The sequence below is a fragment of the Falco punctatus genome (assembly GCF_963210335.1).
Source record: "Falco punctatus genome assembly, chromosome: 10".
Taxonomy (NCBI): domain Eukaryota; kingdom Metazoa; phylum Chordata; class Aves; order Falconiformes; family Falconidae; genus Falco; species Falco punctatus.
The window spans coordinates 190,110-209,668 of NC_137590.1; the positions used below are offsets into that span (position 1 = coordinate 190,110).

The 19,559-nt window shown below is 50.7% G+C and overlaps 1 protein-coding gene across 2 annotated transcripts in view; it reads right to left on the minus strand.

Annotated features, from left to right (window-relative positions):
- LOC308070816 (fer-1-like protein 4) overlaps nt 1-19,559 on the minus strand; it is a 40,524-nt gene that overhangs the window by 7,868 nt on the left and 13,097 nt on the right. For both annotated transcript variants that reach the window (XM_080405391.1, XM_080405392.1), the window contains 25 exons: nt 19,111-19,297; nt 18,535-18,899; nt 17,801-17,909; nt 16,841-17,039; nt 15,978-16,098; nt 15,228-15,328; nt 14,570-14,657; nt 13,149-13,265; nt 11,962-12,114; nt 11,527-11,710; nt 10,982-11,106; nt 10,449-10,583; nt 9,069-9,242; nt 8,711-8,827; nt 8,195-8,356; nt 7,714-7,873; nt 6,549-6,652; nt 6,021-6,152; nt 5,353-5,401; nt 4,495-4,601; nt 4,001-4,132; nt 3,286-3,396; nt 2,715-2,842; nt 2,063-2,233; nt 1,132-1,286 (listed from right to left, as the gene is read on the minus strand). In XM_080405391.1, coding sequence (XP_080261517.1) covers nt 1,132-1,286; nt 2,063-2,233; nt 2,715-2,842; nt 3,286-3,396; nt 4,001-4,132; nt 4,495-4,601; nt 5,353-5,401; nt 6,021-6,152; nt 6,549-6,652; nt 7,714-7,873; nt 8,195-8,356; nt 8,711-8,827; nt 9,069-9,242; nt 10,449-10,583; nt 10,982-11,106; nt 11,527-11,710; nt 11,962-12,114; nt 13,149-13,265; nt 14,570-14,657; nt 15,228-15,328; nt 15,978-16,098; nt 16,841-17,039; nt 17,801-17,909; nt 18,535-18,899; nt 19,111-19,297 — 3,586 coding nt within the window. The remainder of the gene's footprint in view (nt 1-1,131; nt 1,287-2,062; nt 2,234-2,714; nt 2,843-3,285; nt 3,397-4,000; nt 4,133-4,494; nt 4,602-5,352; nt 5,402-6,020; nt 6,153-6,548; nt 6,653-7,713; nt 7,874-8,194; nt 8,357-8,710; nt 8,828-9,068; nt 9,243-10,448; nt 10,584-10,981; nt 11,107-11,526; nt 11,711-11,961; nt 12,115-13,148; nt 13,266-14,569; nt 14,658-15,227; nt 15,329-15,977; nt 16,099-16,840; nt 17,040-17,800; nt 17,910-18,534; nt 18,900-19,110; nt 19,298-19,559) is intronic.

The following is a 19,559-nucleotide window of genomic DNA, read 5'->3' on the forward strand; positions in this document are numbered from 1 at the left end:
GATGTTCACGGGGCACCAACTACAGCCACATCTGAACCAGAGCCAGCTTTCAGGGGAACACCAGAGAAGCACCTTGTTTCTCCCTTCTCAGCTACCCAGTGACCTGAGAAAAGGTTAAAAAGGGCTTTTGGAGGCTCCTTGCCCTCTCCCGAGCAAGATTTCTTTCCCCTTCATGACATAAGCCACAGAGGACAGCAAAAAGCTGAGGAACAGCAGCACTGAAATGAACAGAAGGTGAAGTTGGCTGTACACTTAGCTGTCCCCTCTCTGGGCAGGTCAAGCACGGGGATCATCCTTCCTACAGGCTACATAGCATTGCCTTGTAGGGCCCAGCCATCCACAGGTGGGCCACATCTGCTCCATCCTTTCCTCCAGGCTGGATTTGATTGCACAGGTGCTGGCCATTGGAGAGAATGTGCTGAGCAGGACAGACCTGTGCTCAGGGAAGTACTCAATCACTGCTGGTGGAGGGCATGAAAGGTTGATGTGTTCTTGGACATCTGTGCCCCTGGCTCAGGGTTTGTAACGTCAGTAAGGAGGAAAGAAAAACGGCAAAGGAGAAGCAGAAGCTGCCCACAAGGATAAAATCAACAGTCGTGAGAAGCCACGGGGAGTCACCCAATGCACCCAAAGCCAAGAGAGCAGAAAGCATCCCTGAATGACAAAGCCAGCCAAAAACAGGAAAGGAGACTGAACACCCCCCACCCTAAAAAATAATTAAAAAAGGATGCCAGTATCTTGCTCCTGGTGCTCACAAGCAGATGGAGTTAGAGCTTTGTGCCAGCATCAGCCACCAGAATAAGCTACGCCATCAAACCCCTGTGCACATCACTGCTGTGCAAGTGGGTTTACTTAGCTCCACCCGCTGCCCAGGAAGCCACTTTGGGACCTGATGGCCTGGATCATGTCTTCCAGGGCAACATCACTGAAACCAGGCCACTGAGCACTGAGGATGCTTCCCATGGTAACCCAGAAAGCTGGGCCATGCAGGGCATAGAGTGGGGGCAGCTGGACTGGATACTTCAGGGAAGAGAGGCTGGTATGTTCCCAGACCTCTCACCAGCATGTGCACTGCTGAGCACAGACAACTGCTTCAGGGAGCAGTCATTGTGTTCTCCAAGCCCTCTGTACCTTCAGGAAAAGCCTCTGGGGGGACCTTGAATATTTTATTGTCCACTTTGACCTCCTCCCGTCTGTACTCTGGTGCAGGGAGCAAATTTTTCTTGCATAAGCTATCCAAGATCTGTGTGGGTTTGAAAGCATCTCGCCACATGTTGTAGCTGTTCCTGCATGGAAAGGAGAACATCGAGAGCATCTTCAGCTTAGACATGTTTTTTTCCTAGGCTGTGAAATGCCCTGCCTTCCCTACAGCACAGGCAATGCCACCAAATCCCTGCTCAGATTTTCACTGGGAAAACCACGGGGACACAAAAGCTTAATGAATGAAAAGCTTAACAAACTTCTCCTCCCCGAAAGCAAGCCAGGCTTGCACCCCACAGAACCATTAGCTTCAGAGTAGTAACAGGAGAAATTCCAGCCGCAGCTTGGGAGAGAGGTTTTAGCAGTGCTGGGGACTCAACTCCATGCACACAGCTTATTCTCCAGTAGCAGGGTAGGAGAAGTTTACAGAAAGCTGGCCAGCGACACCAGAGAATCGATACTGAATGAGGCCAGAGAAAAACAGATGTCATGAATCTTGCTGCTCACAGAATTAGCTGCTACCAGAGAAATGGCCCTAATTCCTGAAAGAGCTCAAAATCACATCATTGTCAAGGGAGCGCTCTTCTCATAGAACACCAACATGAAAGCATTGAAGAATTTTTTGCTACTGTACACAAAATATGTAAGTCTGCAGTAGAAATGAGAGCTATCACAGGAAGCTGGTAGGAATCTAAAGGAGATGGAGTTATCCATGTAATTTGTAGTCAATCTGTGGAGCACCTGCTCAAAGGATACTGTGGATGCCAGCTCCGTCCTGCAAAACTGGAGGTGCTCTGCTACCCACCCAAGCAGTACATGAGAAGAACGTGTCTTGCGGCCCTAGTGTCACACCGGTACCTACATGTCATACTGAGAAGCCACTCCACAGTTGGCCCTGTGCTTGCTGTAGAATCGATTCTCCAGGTCAATCTTGGTCTCCCCAATCAGATCATCAGATCCAACCAAATCATGGTCAAATATTGCCACAGTGAGTTCTGATTCCATGGGAAAGGACACTGTCAGCTCCACAACTCTGGACAGAAGCAAATGGGGAAAGTACAATCAGCAAAGAGGATGGAAATGAAACACATGCTCTGCTTGGATCATCCTATGCATTTAACAACTGTATTTGACAATTCAAAGATAGAGTTTGGTTCTCTGTAAGTCCAGTGTGTGCAGTTTTCAGTGTGCCTGTTCAGATAAATTAGTTACTTTTCCAGGAACGTATGCCCTTGGATAGAGGTCTTAGAGCTAGGGAAAAAGCTCCCTAATGTTCTGTTGCTGCTTGGCTCGCTACTTTATCTTAATCAAGCCCTTGGGAGTACTCCCTTCCTAACCCAAAACACTTAGGGCTCCTGTGTCAGCTGGAAGCACAAGACATGCCTGGGACCTTTGTGTTACAGCACAAGATTCTCTAGCAGAAAGGAACAGAAGACCACAGATGCTAGGCCACAGCCTGAGCCCAGATTTGTACTATTCCTATTAAACCTGCTAGATGAAAACTTCCTGCATACTCTCCAAACACAGGATTGAGCTGCTTTGGGATGTATCGCTCCTTTGTGTCCTTCTGCTCCTGCCCCACAGTCACCACCACGTAGGGATCTGCCTTGCCATTGGGGTCTGCTGGAGACAGGTTCGTAGCCTAGAATACACAAGAGGTACTGCCATATGTCAGCTGCAGAGAGCAACCTGCACAAGGAACACTGCACAGGCCTGAGACCATCCAAGCCTGCTGCTCAGGTCCCTCCAGCAGCTGCCCCAGAACAGAAACAGTCACGTTTGCACACAAATCCCCACTCAACAAGCTACCGATGTCTTCAGCTGTCGGACCACCTGCTTGCCCATGGACTCAAAGCAGGTAAGCAGAGCCAAGAAACACACATCTGGATTTTTAGCACCTCCTGAAGCTATGCAGCATGGAAAGGTCCCCCTGGACAAGACACAGCTGACTTCCTCTGGGCTGGCAGAGCCTTCAAGCCAGCATCGAGTGTTTCACAGGTGCCACTGTGTATATTTACTGAGCAGAGAATGGCCGGAGGTCCACAGGAAGGGACATCACTGCCACCACCACCACCAGAGACTTACCTTAATGATGTAAACTCTTACAAGAACCTTGATGGGTCTGTTTCTTGGAACGCCCTGGGAGACCTTGGGCTTCGCACCAGCTTCCTCAGTGGGGTAGACATAGAAGGAACCCTGCAGAAAAGACATTGCAAGTAACAATCAGATACAAAAGATAGTATCTCAGACAGGATTGGAGCCACCAAGACCAGCTTCGCCTGCCAAAATGAAAGACTAGAGCCATGCAGACCACAGATACCATGGACCCATGCAGACAGTCCTTTCCAAAGGCATTATCACATCCACATGGCCCAGGTAGTCCCTGTTTGCAAGTTAGGCTGTAGGCTGTCAGACCACTGCCAATGCTGTAAAATCTGAACATTTCCAGGCACACTTTGGACTGCCAAAGGCAGGGGCACCAAAGGTTTTCTAGGGACCTTCTTAAATCAACTTCTGTAGTTGATATTTCAGAGACTTCAAGAGCTCCTGGGTGGGAAGATAGTGCCTCTTTTAAACAAGTCCTTTATGCTTCATGTTTTCTCTTTGCAAGAGCTAAAAAATCTAAATCAACTAACAAAGAACTACAGTATACAACTGCTTCAACAGGTACCAACGGTACCTGGCCATGCTGCACCGTGGCCTCACATCACCTTGCACAAACATGCACTCTCCAAGGCTTTGGTTTTCCTAAGGATTTTCTTACACATGCAGTACATATGTAATTCAAATGATACAGTACCTTGTACTTCCCCACAAAATGTTCATCCTCGTTTCCATCTTCATCCTCACTTGCTTTGCCACGATGAAGGGGGAAAATACACAGCCAGTCTTCAAAATTACCAAACTCACTTTCCAGCTCAGAGTTGTAGATCTGAAATAAGTACAAAGTAATTTTTGGGCCTTTTCCTGCCATCTTAAAGGGGAGGAGAGTCAGAAAGATCATCCTTTCTGCGCTTCAACTATTTCATCTGGTCCTACCTTACCCCTGTATTATTCAGTGCCGAGTGCTATTATTTTCCCTTATCCCCCTAGGTCCCTCCTCACGTACGCACACACATCCCAGCTTGGCTCCAAGGTCTCGCTAGCTGTTTCAAAGCCCAGCAACAATGGGGGCCCAGTGCACACTGCAGGTTCTCCTCCCAGTCTAAATTCCAGTGCAGGGAGGTGAGGACAACAAGGACAAAGAGCCGGGGTTGAAAAAGGCCAGATCTGTCACTCCAATAATCCAACAACCTGAAGGGTGGCGATGAGCTTCCTCTTGGGTCGAGCAGGTTCAGCTTCAATTGCTATCTCATCTTCTGCTTCCACATCTATGGAGTATGCATTTAAATTCCCACCTTCTAGAAATGGCAATAAGAGATTAAGAAATGCTCTGGCCTCTCCCATCATCTCAAGTATCTGTCCATAAAATAACCCCAGCAATAGCTTTTGCTTTCGCCCAGGGCTCTGAACTGCGTCAGGGTAACCAGAGCCATTGCTGTCTAACCAGGTGGCTCTACAGCATCTCAGGTTTCCCAGCAAGGAAAGCCTCTCCTGAAATAGGGTTTACATAATTTCTATACTTACTGTCTCACCTCCCCAGGTCATTCCTAGGTGTGTCACTGCTTACACCTCCACAAACCTGAGCCTGCAGCTTTAACACTGTTCTAGATCACCTGTTTGCTATTACTGTCTTTGTGTTACCTTGAAGTGAATCCTCTAGCCCAGGTGAGTACCCCATGGGCACAGAATCATGTGCAGCTCCTGAACAGTTTTGCCTCTCCACCCCACCTTTGCTTCCTGCTCTCATCTTACCAATCCCATGAGCCTTGCAGCTGATCTTTCTGCGGGTTTTTGCTCACTCAGGAAGGCACTTGCTTCAGCACAATTTTCCATACTTTGCTGAGGAAAGTTTGGTGTTTAAAGTTGAAATAGCCTTTGTTAGCCCTTGCCAATGTTTCCAGTCTCTCTGCTTCCTTTTGTGTTGTTTTTGCTGACTGTTGCAAAGCTGTTGCCTGCTCACATATCATTCCCGCAAGCCCAGCACCCTCTGGGATGGTGCAAGTCCTGACTCTTCCCCACAGAAAAGTTGGATGTTGCTAGAGGACTCACCTGCATCATTCAGGTCATCATTCTCAACATCTTCCTCATCACTGTGTGTCTGAAACACAAACAGTTACCCCACTTCCCTGACAGCAAAGATGTCTGCATCCAAGCACAGGCCTGTCAAAGCTTTCAAGCCAGGAGAGTCAGTAATACCTAGCCTGAGATCATTTAGCATTAACATCATTGCAGGATGGTATCCAGTGAGTGCCTTAATGACTTTTGCTCTTCCCCCAGATCCTCCTGCTGGTTTTTTTGTTGTCGAGATTTAAGGGACACGGGGCAAGGAAAGAAATCTGGGGCAGACCAGCTCCCATAGCACATCCTGGGAAGACAGTCAGGACAGAAAGTAAGCAGCATGAAAGCCCCTGCACCGCAGCTAAAATCAGCAATGTCACATTTTCAGGAGTGCCTCAGTAAAATTCCAGTTGCATTCTCAAAACCACTTGGGCACCTAGCCTCATGGATGTGTCAGCACCCATTGTCTGCTGAAATCAGTCCAGCTGGTGCACGCTTGATACCTGAACACCTCAAATGCGCTTGACACACAAAAGCCCACATCTTCCTGCAGATCCATGCCAGGAGGGCTCCTATGACACTCAGTGCTGTTGAAAGCATGCTCCTCAAGCCAGTGCAGCTACTTTTCCCCTCTGCTGAAAGCTATCACAAAAGGTTACCTGGTTATACAGCTCCTTCAGGGACTCATAGTACTTGGACCACCAATCCAGTTCTTCGAGCTCTGGTTTTTCCTCTTCATATTCATCCTCCTTCTTTACAAGCTTATTGATGCAAATTTTCTTCAAAGGAGCCTCCAAAGAAAGGAGAAAGGGGTTCAGAGGGAGGAAATGACCACCCAGGACACCCATGCACCCTGCTCTAGTACCCTGCGAGCCTCTGGTAGAGGCTCAGCTTTCAGGCAGAGCACAGGAGCTGCAAAGCTACACACAGCCCCAGGTTTGTGCTTTTCTACAAAAGCAGCAGTTTTCAAGGCACTAGGCAATGTAGCTCTCCTCCCTGTGCCAGAGCCTGGACATGCAACGGTGCCAATGAACAGGCAGGAGAGAGAAGTGTTTGAGTCCAGAGCAAAAAATTATGGTTGAAACCTAACTCTGAACTTCTGAACATTATTTTTTGTTTTGAATGCTTGTAACCTTCAGTTTGGCTCTCCAAACTTCAAAATTTGCTGTGTCAAACACATCACTCACCTTCACAAGGCTCAGGGGGTGAGTGCTGGGATGTGGGTCACCAGCTGCTGGGCCAATGTTTACCACAGTCTCAGAAGGAAGATGCTGGGATGAGACTTTCTGAGCTGAGACGAAGAGAAATAGTTTCAAGCTTCCGTGCATTTATTCCTACTTTTTGTCCCGTTGTTATTCCACAGGAAAACCCTCCCTGTTACCTCACTATAGTGTGATTGCTTTGAAAGCCTTTGACAGCAGACTCTACAAAAATATTACAGGAAATACAAGTACAGTGCTGAGACTGGACACCATGATCAACACGCTTGTTGCTGACTCCCAGGAATTCAGATTTATGAGATACACCTTCCGTACTTGGAAATAATCACAGATGTATCAATCCTTTGCTTCTTCCCTTTTGTACTGTATTTATTTGCATACCTCTAGATCAGGAGCTCTGGCTGTCACTATCACAGAACTATTTAGTGAATCCATTACCCAATGAACAGACCCAACGATGGGATGGGAGAGAAGTGTAAACCTTTCAATCCCTGGTCCTAGTGGACCAGCTCCCTAAAGCTTGATGGAGGCCTCACTGGGGACAGATCTCTAGCCTGGCTACACAAGGGGTTGAAACAGCTAAATACAATAGTCCTTCCCAGGCTAAACATCTCAGATTCTATACACAAACTTTCCACAGGGATAAGTTACTGTCTAGTATATAGCCCCAGCTAAACGTCCTTCTGGATAAAGATGTCTTCATGAGCCATTCTCCCTCCTCTACTTTCTACAAATGTAAGGCACACAGTGCCTGGGAAAGAGATCCCAAGGAGGTGCCACATTCACAGATGAACAGTCCTGCCAGTGCGGTAGGGAGCCAAACATTAAGCTAACCTTGGAGAAAACAGTAAGTTGCCCTTTGCCATCCCCAAAGAGGGATGCCAGCCCTTACACAGCACAACTGCTTGGCTGATGCTGCTTCCTGAACACCAGTCTGGAGACAAGTGCTACAGACCAGGATCACAGCCTGCCTCCAGCCCTACCCTGCCCCACGCTGTGCTTTTTCTGGGCATCTTGTGGATCTTGGGAGAGGGCTTTGCTGCCTGGCTAGTAGGGAGTGGAACGGCCACAGATCTCTGCCACTGGCAGAACCTGCCTGCTGCCTCCATGGGAACCTCACCAAGCAGCTCACCTTTGAGCACATATTCTGGCTCCTCCTCCAGCTCTCTGGGAGAGAATTTCATCACATCAGACACAATGTGGGTACCCACCAGCACAGTGCGACCAAACGCCCGCTTCTCCACCACAAAGATACTGAGAGGAGGGTGCAGGTAGACCTGCTCTGGGAGCTCCTGCAAAAGAACCACACATGGGGCTCACAGGAGCAAGGATGATACCCACGGCAGCCTGACCGCAGGCAGTGAGGTCTGATCGCGCACCTTGCGGCACTGCCCAAAAGCCAAAGACTTGTAGTGACAAGTGATGGCTGAGACTGCCCTTGGTGGGCAATTTCATGAAGGTTTTCATGTGCAGCTGAACCACATGGCCACGTGCGAGCAAAACCCAAGGGGCAAGCTCCCCTCCTGTTACCTTGCCACAAGCACACAGGCAGTACATGTGTGCAGGACAGCCACAGCGCACCCTGGCATGGCAGGATCCCCGTTCCCACTCACCACGTCCATGTATTTGACCAGCTCAGTGAAGTTGGGGTTTTCTTTGTAGGCCACAATCACCTCTGACTCCACCTTCTTGCCAGCACATTCAATGATCACCTGGGGCTGATCCACCTCAAACAAGTTCACCCGCTTCAGGTTCCGCAGGCCCCAGAACAGGATCTGAAGCACAACATGAAGCTTCAGAGCTGCTTGAGACAAGCCAGGCATGGCACGGCCATGCAACCTGCAACCTTTCCTTGTGCCGCAACCCACCTCACCTTGCAGGACACAGACCCCAAGAGAGGCATGAGGCAACCCTCCCAAGCCAGCTGCCCAAGGGCTCTGGCTTTTAAACTCCTGAGACTGTTTCTCCCTCATGTCAAGCACCCCCGGTTTTGGCATCTTCTCAGGCCTCAAAGGGACATTTTAGCTCCAAACCCAACTACCCCCCTAAGTCATGCCCTCTGCATAGGCCAGCCGTGCTGTCCAGTTGGGGCAGGCCGGCAGGAGCCAGCCCAGCAGAAGGCAGCGTACCTCTATGCGGAACTCCTTTAGCACCGGGCGGATGCCCTCAGGAATGATGAACCGTCCAGCATGGGGGTCTCCCAGGTAGTCAGGTTCCTTGGGCTCCACGTCCTCAGGCACCGATGGCTGAACAGGTAGAGCCAGAGCACACCAAGTGATGAAAGCCACTTCTACTCCATGCCATGCACCCTCTCCCTCCCCTCTTGATCTGTGCTCACACGCTTTGTCCCTGCAGCCTCCCTTCAGCTGAAAGCCAGATATGGCTTTCACCAGAGAATCCTCTGGTGGGCTGTGCAACAAGCTCCTCACATACACAGCTCTCCCCAGAGAGCTGGCAACCACATGCAGGTTCCTACAAGCCCGTTACCTCCAAATAACCACTGTAATCCAGTTCAATCAGCTCAAAAGTGGCAATGAGCTCTCCCACTGCTTTGGTGCCCTTGTAGAAATCGAAGAACTGCAGGGCAGGTTTGGTGTACGGCTCATCAACCAACTTCACCTGTGGAACGGCAAAGGCCTGGCCAAGGAACTCGGGAGAACCCTGCAGGAAAGAGGGGAATGGGTCAAAGCATCCCTGTGTTATCTCACCACTTCAAAGAAAAGACCACCCCTAATTCCAGCCAACCTGGCACAGTACAAGACTGCTCTTCCACCTTTGCCATCCTCTGATTTCCTCTGCTCCATCCAGAGCCAGAAGCAGATTACATGTGCCTGTAGCAGCTCCTCTTAACCCTCCTGTCCATCTCCATGCAGAACTGGACAAATGGCCTGGGACCATGCAGCAGAGGACATCTAAAGCTAGATCAGGTTTCTCAGTCTCCTCCAGCCCGGGTTTGAATGTCTCCAAGGACAGACAGCCCACAAGCTCTCTGAGGTACAGGCCCAATGTTTTCTGGGTGAAAATTGCTTCCTTATATCAAGCTGGATTTTCTTCTTGTTCCAACTTACATCCATAGTCTATCATCCTGCCCCTGGGTGCCTCCAGAAGAAGTCTGACTTCTCCTTTTCTGCCCTCTCCCATCAGGCAGCTGCAGGCAGCAATAAGACACTGTCTTTGCCTTATCTTCTCCAGGCTGAATATACCCAGCTGTCCACCTCTCCTCACTCTGTCCTGTGCTCCAGTCCCAACCCTCTTGGTGGCCTCCTTTGGACTCACTCCAATATGTCACTGTCTTGCACTGGGACCCAGGAAATGGTCCCAGGAAAGCTGCTCAGGAGAAATCCGGTGTGAGTTACACCGTTTCCCTAACAATAACGAAGGGGGTGCAGGAGAGGAGCGTGACTTCGAAGTACTAATGAAGGCAGACAACAGACTGAGGAGCGATGGAAGATGACACCTGGGAGACAGAGGATAAGGAAGGGCTCCAAGAGCTACATCACCTCCCCTGATTACAAGCCCTCTGCAATGTGAGCCTGCTGAGGAAGTGGGGCAGGCAGCTGGGAGATGTGCAGTGCTTCTCCAGAGAGGAGAGATCTGAGATCCACGAGCACTCATCAAGCCCTGGCTCAGAGCATCTCTGAGCCACCTGCACACTGCAGCCAGCAGCTTCACCCCAGCTTATAGCAGAAGTCTGCAGAAAGTCTCAGCCACAGCCCTCACGACTCACCACCACCAGTGGACCAGGATCAAGCTGCATCATGATCACACCAAACAGAGGTGTGGCTCCTAAATACCTCATGCACACAGAGCTCCTCTGCCTTCTCTGTCCTCGAAAAGACAGCAGGAGGGCAGCAAGGCCATACTTACAAATTTATTGTGGCTGAAAAGGTTGATTATAATGATGGGGGTCTCTGTTTTCAACTCTTCTTTTTTCCCATCAATAATGAGCTGGTCAAACAGAAGTAGCTCATTCCACAAGGGGCTCAGTGTCTCCTCCAGCATCTGCAGACAGACAGGAGGCCTGAGCATACCACAGCCAATGGAAACAAACCACATGCACTTTGTAAAGAGAGTAAGAAAGCACAGGCTGATCCATCCTTCCACGCAGCCACAGGCAGCTGCTGTCTGGCAGCAGGAAAGATGGTTGAAGTGTGAAATCAGCACTTGGGATCAACATGCCAATCAACCTTTGAAACCCTGTTCAAAGACACATGTGTTTTGTCAAGTGTTCCCTGAACATAGTTACACTGCCCAGGGCACACAGATACCCTGTGCCTGGAGATACAAAATTTCCAGGAAGACTGCCCTATCACTGGCCTTCAATGTGTCAGTGAGGACAAGATGACTTTTCTCTTCCCAAGTCCCCAAGAAAGCAGAGGCAAGAGTTCAAGCGGTCTCACCCTGGTGGTCTGGCAATAAGTTGAAAACACCACTCTCACAAATGGATCTGAAAGGCCATTGTCATCTGCAGGGAGTATCCCTCGAGCCTGATACAGATGGGCTCGGAGCTGGAAATAGCTGAAATCTGGCAAGAAAAAGAGAACAGACGTCCCAGTTCCCCAATCCAGCCCTGTGTGAGACCAAAAAACGCATGAAGAAAGAGGGCCAGCCAGGTAGGAGTGGGCACATCCTGCAAGGAATGGGTACCACTTCTAGGGGCACTCACTGTGGTTCTCAGAAGGCCGGCCTATCTCAAAAAGTTTGGCTGAGCAAGACAAGCTCAGCAGGCTCCCCAGAGACCTCTGGTTAGGACATGACATGTGAAATGTGCAGTGATCTGCTGTGAGCACCCTCAGGAGAGCAAATTGGACCTGCTGGTCCCAGTCATGCCTTGGAAATGATAAGCCAGGTCCTGCTTGTTGGACACTGACCCTGGGACAGGCCCTCTCACCCCTCTCCTCTCCTGCTAACAGTGAAGCCATGGAAAAGTGGCATCTGCACTCACCATCCCTGCTGAGCCAGCTGGGAAGACTGTATGCCAAGAGCTGGGCTATCTCCTGTCCACTCTCAGAGAGGTACTTGAACTCCTCAGGCAGCTCCATCAAACAGTTCTTTGCATATTTGGTTACCCCAAGCCACATGTAGATTTCCAATTTGGCAAAGATCTCACCAGTGTGTAAGCCAGGGACCTGGAAGCACAGGAAATTTAGCAGGCTTCCCATCCTATCCATGCCCCCCCTTCAGACCAAGATGATCACCATCAGCCAGTGACCGACCAGAGCATAAGAGACAGAGCACCACACAGGGAGGCAAAACGCAGTGGTGGAGCAAGAGCTGTGTTTCCTTGTGAACTCCCAGATTTCAGGAAGGAAGGCTGGAAGCAAGGAAGGAGAAGCACTGTGAAGCAAGCAAGGGCACACCGTTTTGCTACAAACCCTACCTTCATAAAGACAGTCTGGATCTTTGCACAGTCCTTGCCTTTCTCCTCTTCAACTACCGAGTAGAGAATGTTCTGTGCAGGAATTCTTGCATATGCCACACGCCTGTTGTTGCTGAGCATCCAGACAAGTACATCGGGGAGGGTGCACTGGGGCTGAAGGAAAGAAAGAGAGGAACATCACAGCAGAAGAACAGCACACATCTTGTCTTCCCTCCACTGACGCAGTGAAAGCTTCATCTCCTTGCAGGAAGGACTGCACAGTGCTTTGGAGATCCAGAAGCAAATGGAGGGCCTAATGTTGGGCACATGCTTCTGAGAGTCAGCCCTGCAGGTATCATGGTCTAACACCAGCTGGCAACTAAGCCCCACACAGCCGCTTGCTCAGCACCCTCCCAGTGGGATAGGGGAGAGAATAAAAGTGAGAAAACTTGTGAGTTAAGGACAGTTTAATAGGCAAAGCCAAAGCTGCGTGCACAAGCAAAGCAAAACAAAGAATTCATTCACCATTTCCCATCAGCAGGCAGGTGTTGAGCCATCTCCAGCATGTGTAATAGTTAGTTGGGAAGGCAAATGCCTTGTTTTGCTTTGCTGGCGTGCACGGCTTTTGCTTTACCTATTAAACTGTCTTTATCTCAACCCATGAATTTTCTTACTTCTACTCTTCCAGTCCTCTCCTCCATCCCACTGTGGGGTGAGTGAGCGAGCGAGTGACAGTGTGGGGCTTAGTCACTGGATGGGGTTAATCCATGACAGAGACCTTATTTCAATGCAAGTTTCAATTTGCAGAATGCGTCCAGGGTCAGTCCCTGGTGGGAGTGTGGGTAGCACATGTGAGACTGTTTTCCCAGGCAGACTGCCCACAGTCCCACTGCAGGCACAGCCTTGGGCTGGCCAGGCAGAAAGGGCAGGGAGGCCTGGGTGGCCTGGAGCTGGCCCAGTTCTGCCTCCAGCTCACCACTGAGCTGCTTGGAACCCTGCAGAGCTGCCTAGATTCATCCCTCAAAAGAGCTATTGCATGAAGGAAGGTAACTTCCAGCAGCTGAAACCTGGATTTTACACAGCAAGGAAAGATAGCAGAGGAAAAGCCCCAACTCAAGCTAGCAAGAGCCCTGGCAGCCAGCCCAGAGCCTTCTCCTTGCCTGTACCCTCTCCTGCTCGGAAACAAGGTGCCCTGGGAGCAGCTGTACCTCTTTAGCCATGAAGCGTAGCTTTGCCAGGATCCTCCTTGTCTCCTTAACCTTCTCCTTGACATTGGCTTGAGTCAGCCGCTGCCTCACGCGGAGCCCCTGCTTTGCATACAGGACCTGAACAGAGAGCACAGCTGTCACACAGCCTGTCATGACCCAGGCATGCCACGCTGGCACCCATCATGGGGGCTCTGAAGGGGAGCATCCATGTGCTGATTGTGTCCATCCTGCCCCATCGTGCCTGACCTCCACCACAGCTCGCTTCCCAGCTGCCGAGAGCAAACCTCCATGAACCTGTTAAAAGCCATTTAGTGAAGGGTGCCTAGAACTGGAGACTCCAATAACTCACCAGCTCTGACAATACCAGCTGGTAACAGAAATCCATGGGCTTTTGCATCATTTGGGGCAGAAAGATGTATGAGGAATAAACATTTCAGAAGCTGGTGGTCTAAGGGTCCAGATAGTGCCTGAGGGAGGCTTTGCACAAGGAGCAACTTGGGGCCACAAAAATAGGGGAATACAAAGATGTAGGAAACTGGAAGACGGGGCTAGGCTTTTATGTCCATTAGTTGACAGTGTACACATCTGAGGAAAGACTTTGTGATGAACCAAAACTAATAACATTCCTAAGGAATTCAGGGAGCAAACCCAGTATGGACGGACAAGGCCAGAAACTCATCTCTTCAGCTGGTTCTCTCTTTCAGAGAGTCTCAGACTTAGAAGAGTACCTTCACCATAACTCAGGTGATCTTCAGGGAGGCAGACAGAAGGGAGCTGGGACCCAGACATGCCTAAATTTTACTTCCTGCTGCTGTCATTGCATTTTGGTCAGCTTTTCAAAGGTATGTAGTCTGGCGGGGACTATGAATACAGCCACACTCTGCTGTGTGTGGATGAAAGGTATGTAACTGTGCTGTCATTCAGATAGCTGGTCTCGTCGGCAGGATTACAAGTGCCTACACGTCACCATCCTCAGGCAGATGGATGGCTGTTGTAGATCTTCTGGATGGGTTATCCAGCCTATGGGCTGAGTTTCCAGGGGCAGTGGGTCTCAGTGAGCTTCTGCAAAATGGTCTGCAGTAATAGCCTGTGCCAAAAGGCCTCCAGCAGCCAAATGGGCAGCAACATGCATGTGCTCAGCCACACTGGTCCCACAGGAGAGGAAGGATGGCATCAGAGCACAACAGCATGTGCATAAAACTGGAGGCAGCACGGCCAGTCCCTGCTTCTGTTCCTTGTGCTGGAAGCTGTATTTCTCTGAGCAGAGGTTGGAGATGCTGCAGTAAAAACCTATAACTGATACCATGAGTCTTAGCCCCAACTTTCCTTCCTAGTCTCAGTTCTAGCTGGTCCTCCAGAAGCATTCCCCAGAGTGGGGACTGCACAGGCTCCCACCGCCACCACCAAGCCCCATAGCTTACGATGTTGCGCATCAGGTATTTCATCCGACATCTGTCGAGGTTGTTTGGATGTGCCATTGTTTTTCTCTCTGTGCTGAGTGAATACTGCCTGCAATGAGAAAAGCTGCACAGGCTCTGCATCCCCTGCACCCAGCAAGCAGCACACAGCTCACACAGCAGGGGCACAAGCTCCAAATCCCTGGTACTAATCTGGATGTATCAGAAATCCCCCTCTCTGCAATGCCCTCTCTCCCTCTCCTCTGCAAGCTTTTTAATTCAGAAGGTACACTGGGGATCGCTCAGCACCTGAGGCTCCCTCTCTACTGTCACCATCACAAGGCTGGGGAGTGAAGTGCATATCAGACCCCAGTGGGCAGTCACAGCAATTGAAACACTAGTCCCTTGTCTGTGAAGGAAATGTCCTAACATTTAGGAAACACCCAGGAGTTCAGGAATATGGAGGCTGCATATTCCTGTGACCTCTGTGCTTCCCAGGACTGGGGTCTCCTCTCCAAGCCTGAAGAGCTATAGGATCCTTTCTCCAGGTTGTCCTGGTTTCCTTCTGCTCATCCACCTCAAGAGGACATCCAGAGAGCAGGCTGTGCACAGCCCAGGCAGAACACAATACAACCTCCTAACCTGAAAACAAGAAACCTTAGGAAATCAGGGACATGCTAACCTGCATCCAGCTACAAATTCCTCCAGCACATCTCTGAGCTGCTCTTCTGCTTTAGCCTTTGGCCTTCTCATGAGCTTCTCCACATTGTCCAGCCCCTGCTCCTGTGGGGAAAGCCCAACATTCAGGGAGCTTGTGGCTGTGTGGTGTCAGAGTGAAACATTACAAGGATGCATTTGCCAGAAATTACTTCTGCCTTTCTGCAGAGCTGGGAATTGTGAGAGTGCTGTAGGTCAGCACTGCACAGTCAGGAACTCTCTTGAGCAAGGGGACAGCCTTAACACTGGTTGTTACTCCACCTTCTGTCTCAGTCCTTGAACAGCCACTGAAATACACTTGGCAAGCTCTGTTTTTGCATTTCTAAGCCCAAAAGGGAAAGGCAAGGCTGCAGAAAGAGATCATCCCCTGCCCAATGACAGCCAGAGGCTGAGAGTCTGCTTGCAGCAGCATGTCCCCAGTGCACACCGCAGCTCAGGACTGGCAGCAGAGGAGCTCTTTGTCACAGATACAGTGTCACTCACACCTCCAGGAGCCACTGTCAGGCTGTGGCACAGCATGGGCACTAGCTCTGCACTCACTGCCCTGTCCCACGTGTCTGAAGGGCAGGTAGGACTGAGCCCTGCGAGAGACATGCACTCACACGGGGAGGGTGAGGATGTTTAAGACAAATGTCTTGCAGAGCAACTGCATGGACTACAAGGAAAGCACATCAGGAAGGACCATGCTGCAAACATAACACACTGAACACACTACCAGGCGCTCTGCCAGTTTGACAATCCAGTTGGAAATGCAGAGTCTCCAGGTGTGATCCTCCCAGTAGCTCCACACATACACGCAGGGTTTCTCGTGCGTCATGGGCAGGCAGCTATATGACCTAAGGGCAGCAGACACAGGAGGTTAGAGCTGCTGTTTGCAGAAAGTACACGCCATGTCACAATGCAGCACTTGCACACTCAGCACAGGGAGCAACATCTGGGCACTGTCGTCCTCACAGAGAACCAACTGTTTTGGGCCCTGCACCACCAACATGGTGCAAGCTGCTGGATCTGCCCTTTGCCATCCCAAACTCACACATAGAGCTTGTAGCAGAGAGCAGCACAAGGCTGACGGGAGCATGGGATGCTGCCAAGGTTTCTTACTGCTATGGAACTGAGCAATAGTAGGCACAGGGCTTGCAACACAAACACCAGGACACTGCCAGGCCTGTGGGACAAACAGGCAGCAATCACAGAGCAAACCTATCACCAGAAGAGCCTGTGTATGTGTCTCGCCTGCTCAACATAGGACAGCATATGCTGCAGTACTCCTTCCTCCTCACTAGGCTTGTCCTTAGGATGCTGCTTGTTAACCAGAAAAGGGACCGCTGTTATCAATGTGTCACAGTTTCCCTGGGATCCTGTCCTTGGCCACCTACACACATCAAGCAGACACCATAGGGCCTGTAGGGCTAATGGGCAATGGCAGCCAGCTACGCCATGGCAAGCTGCAGGGTTGCAAAGAGGAGAAACACCTGCACAAGCACTTGCATTGATGAGCTGACTAACATCTGGAATAACCAACCTGGGAAGCTGGGGCAGGACCAGGGCAGGTAGAAAAGAAGGACAAAGAAAACTCACCTGTCATACTCCATGGGCTCTGGTCTCTGGCCTTTTGTCACCGACTTGTTCAGTGCTGCTGAAGCTGGGCCCAAGGCTTCAACATTCAGCTCACCATCTGAACCAGGGTCCAGCAAAGGCTGCTTTTCTTCTTTTGCTTCTCCCTTTTCCACTCTTCTCTGTACTTTGGTCACAACCTCTGCAGCTTTGCCATAGTTTCCTTGAAGTTAAGCATTAAACAGTAAACAAGTAAGTGGGATCACTGTTAAGGAAGTTTGCTAGCTTGCAAAAAGTGCAATCGTCCTGCCAAGAGAAGCACATGAGCATGCACTACTTTTGGAACTAGCAGCTCAGTAGCATCCAACCATCAGAGCATCAGATAGACAATCAGTTCTGAGAGGGAGCCAGGTGATTGCAAGGAAGTCCTTACGTATGCCTTCAAGTTCCAGCAGCTACAGGTGCCTGCTAACTGCTATCTACATCTCCTACACTGGGGTCAGCAGCAGTCACTCAGGAAGATTTCTCAGCATCTCCACCCATCCAGCTTAGCAGGTGGGGGATTGAACCTGCTCTCCTGCAATCGCTTCCCCACCACCCACTGTCATAGCCCCTCAACAAAACATGGCCAACCCCAGTATCCCAGCTTCCCCTCTTTTGCTTTCCTCTTTCTTGCTCCCAAACCCTTCTCACCTCTTATCACCTCACCTTCCCAGAAAAACTTCCAACCACTCTCTCCAAAGAGGCAGTTCATACAAATACTGCAAACGTCCAATCCCATAGGAGAGCATCCAGACTTTTAAAGTAATTAAAGCACTGTGCGCACTCCCTGGCCTCATCCCCCATCCCTCCTGAGCTCCTGTTTTGGAGGCATGAACTGTGGAAGGGCTGGCACCTTAGGACTGCAGTGCTGACTTTGGCTGTCAGAGAGAGATTCACACTGTTCCCATGGTTTCTGGAGACAGGGCCCTAGGGAATACTCACCTATCGAGATTTCAAAGCTGACAAGCTTGGAGCTGAGAGAGGGGTCCATCATAGTGGCTTCAAAGAAGGCAGTGAAGAGGAGGAATTCCTCCTTCCTCCCCAGCGCTTTCTGAACAAGGAGACAGAAATCCACCCAAGAGCCTTGTGCACCAAAACACTGCCTCAGCAAAAATTTGCTGAGCACCAGGCCATGACCAGTGCCTGCCAGTCCCCCTAAGGAACATCAGTGGGATGCTGCTGAGGTCACGCTGGGCTGCCAGACATGGGACAACAGGTCAGTGCAGAGCCACAGCTTCGGCTGATGCTTGCATGAAGCCACTGAGCAGGTTTGTAGGCTAAGGGATTGGTACTGTACCAACACAGCTGCACCTTCCTTGCCTTTCCCAGGCCAAGTAGGGACCCAGAGCCAGCCAACAGCTCCCTGACTCCAGGGGAAAAATAGTACATGCATAAAGGCAGCTGTGTCCCGTGAAGAACACCCACATGTCCTGCTTGTGCCAGGAAGGCAGCGCATGTGGGGGTGCTCCAGCCTTACTGTGGGAGGCAGTTTTGGGGCTGTAGGTGTGGCCTCAGCCATTGCAGAGGTTCAGAAAGCCCTCAACACCCCAGCAATGGACAGGCTGGGTTTGCTCCAGACCGTTACACCAACAACTGATCCCACTGTCTCTTCCCCATGAGGACTGTGTGTGCTACAGGCCAGTGTAGGTCAGCCACACCAGCATGGCAGGACTCACCTCAGGGAGTGGATGAAGCTCTTCCACCTCCACAGTGACCTCCCTAGGCTGCTTGGCATCCTGAGAGCCCCCAGCTTCCTCCTCTCCCTGCAGCTGGTTGAGTTCTTTGGCCTTCTCCTTGAATTTCTTACTTTTCTTCTTCAGCTTCAGTTTGCTTAGGGCACCTTTCATCTTGTTCCCAAGCTTCCTCTCTGCCATGCTGAGGCTGCTGAAGATCTCCACCGTGATGGCCATGAGGATGCGCCCGCGGTAGAAGATCCCCTCACCCATGCCCTCATTGAGGTCTTTGTAGATGTCCCGCAGAGCTGAGTTCTGCGGTGAGCCATACAGGTTCACCCAGGCTGGACCAAACGTCGGGTTAAAGCCTGCAGTGACAGGGACAAGGTCTAATTACACCACAGTGTGCTGCCGCAGAGAGACCTTCCCCCAAGAAGACAGCCCAGGACACAGGGATGTGAGCATGCTTCAGCTACTCCTGCTTGCCACCACCAGGAGACCACCATGGCTGAGCAGAGGGTGCATGGCATGGGGCTTCCCAGGACACCCTGTCCTGCAGGCAGCAATGCCAGGCCTCACCATTCCTGCCAGGGTCTGAGATCTGCTGCAGGTCAATATAGTGTGTAGCAATGGCCACGTCTCCAACACTGGCATCATCCAGGACCTGCACTTTTATCTTCCTGGCCAGAGGTGGGAACATCTCAATAAAGCTGATCTGTTCATTCCACTCAGGCTCAGTGGTGTTGGTCTCCACTGACGTTTCCCCCTAGGAAGGAGAACATGTGAAAGCCATGCAGTCCCTGCTGGTAGCCAGAGTAAGGGATGCCTCAGAGCCTCTCTGGGAATGGCAGGTCCTCCTGTCCCACCTGCAGATGGTGCCAGGCAGGTTCTGGAGGTGGCAGCATCCCTGCTCCTGTCCCTGTACGAGCAACTGCTCTCTGTGCTTCAGTGAAGCCCTTTTAGTAGGGCCTGTAGCAACAGGACAAGGGGGGGATGGTTTTAAACTGAAAGAGGGTATGTGTAGATTA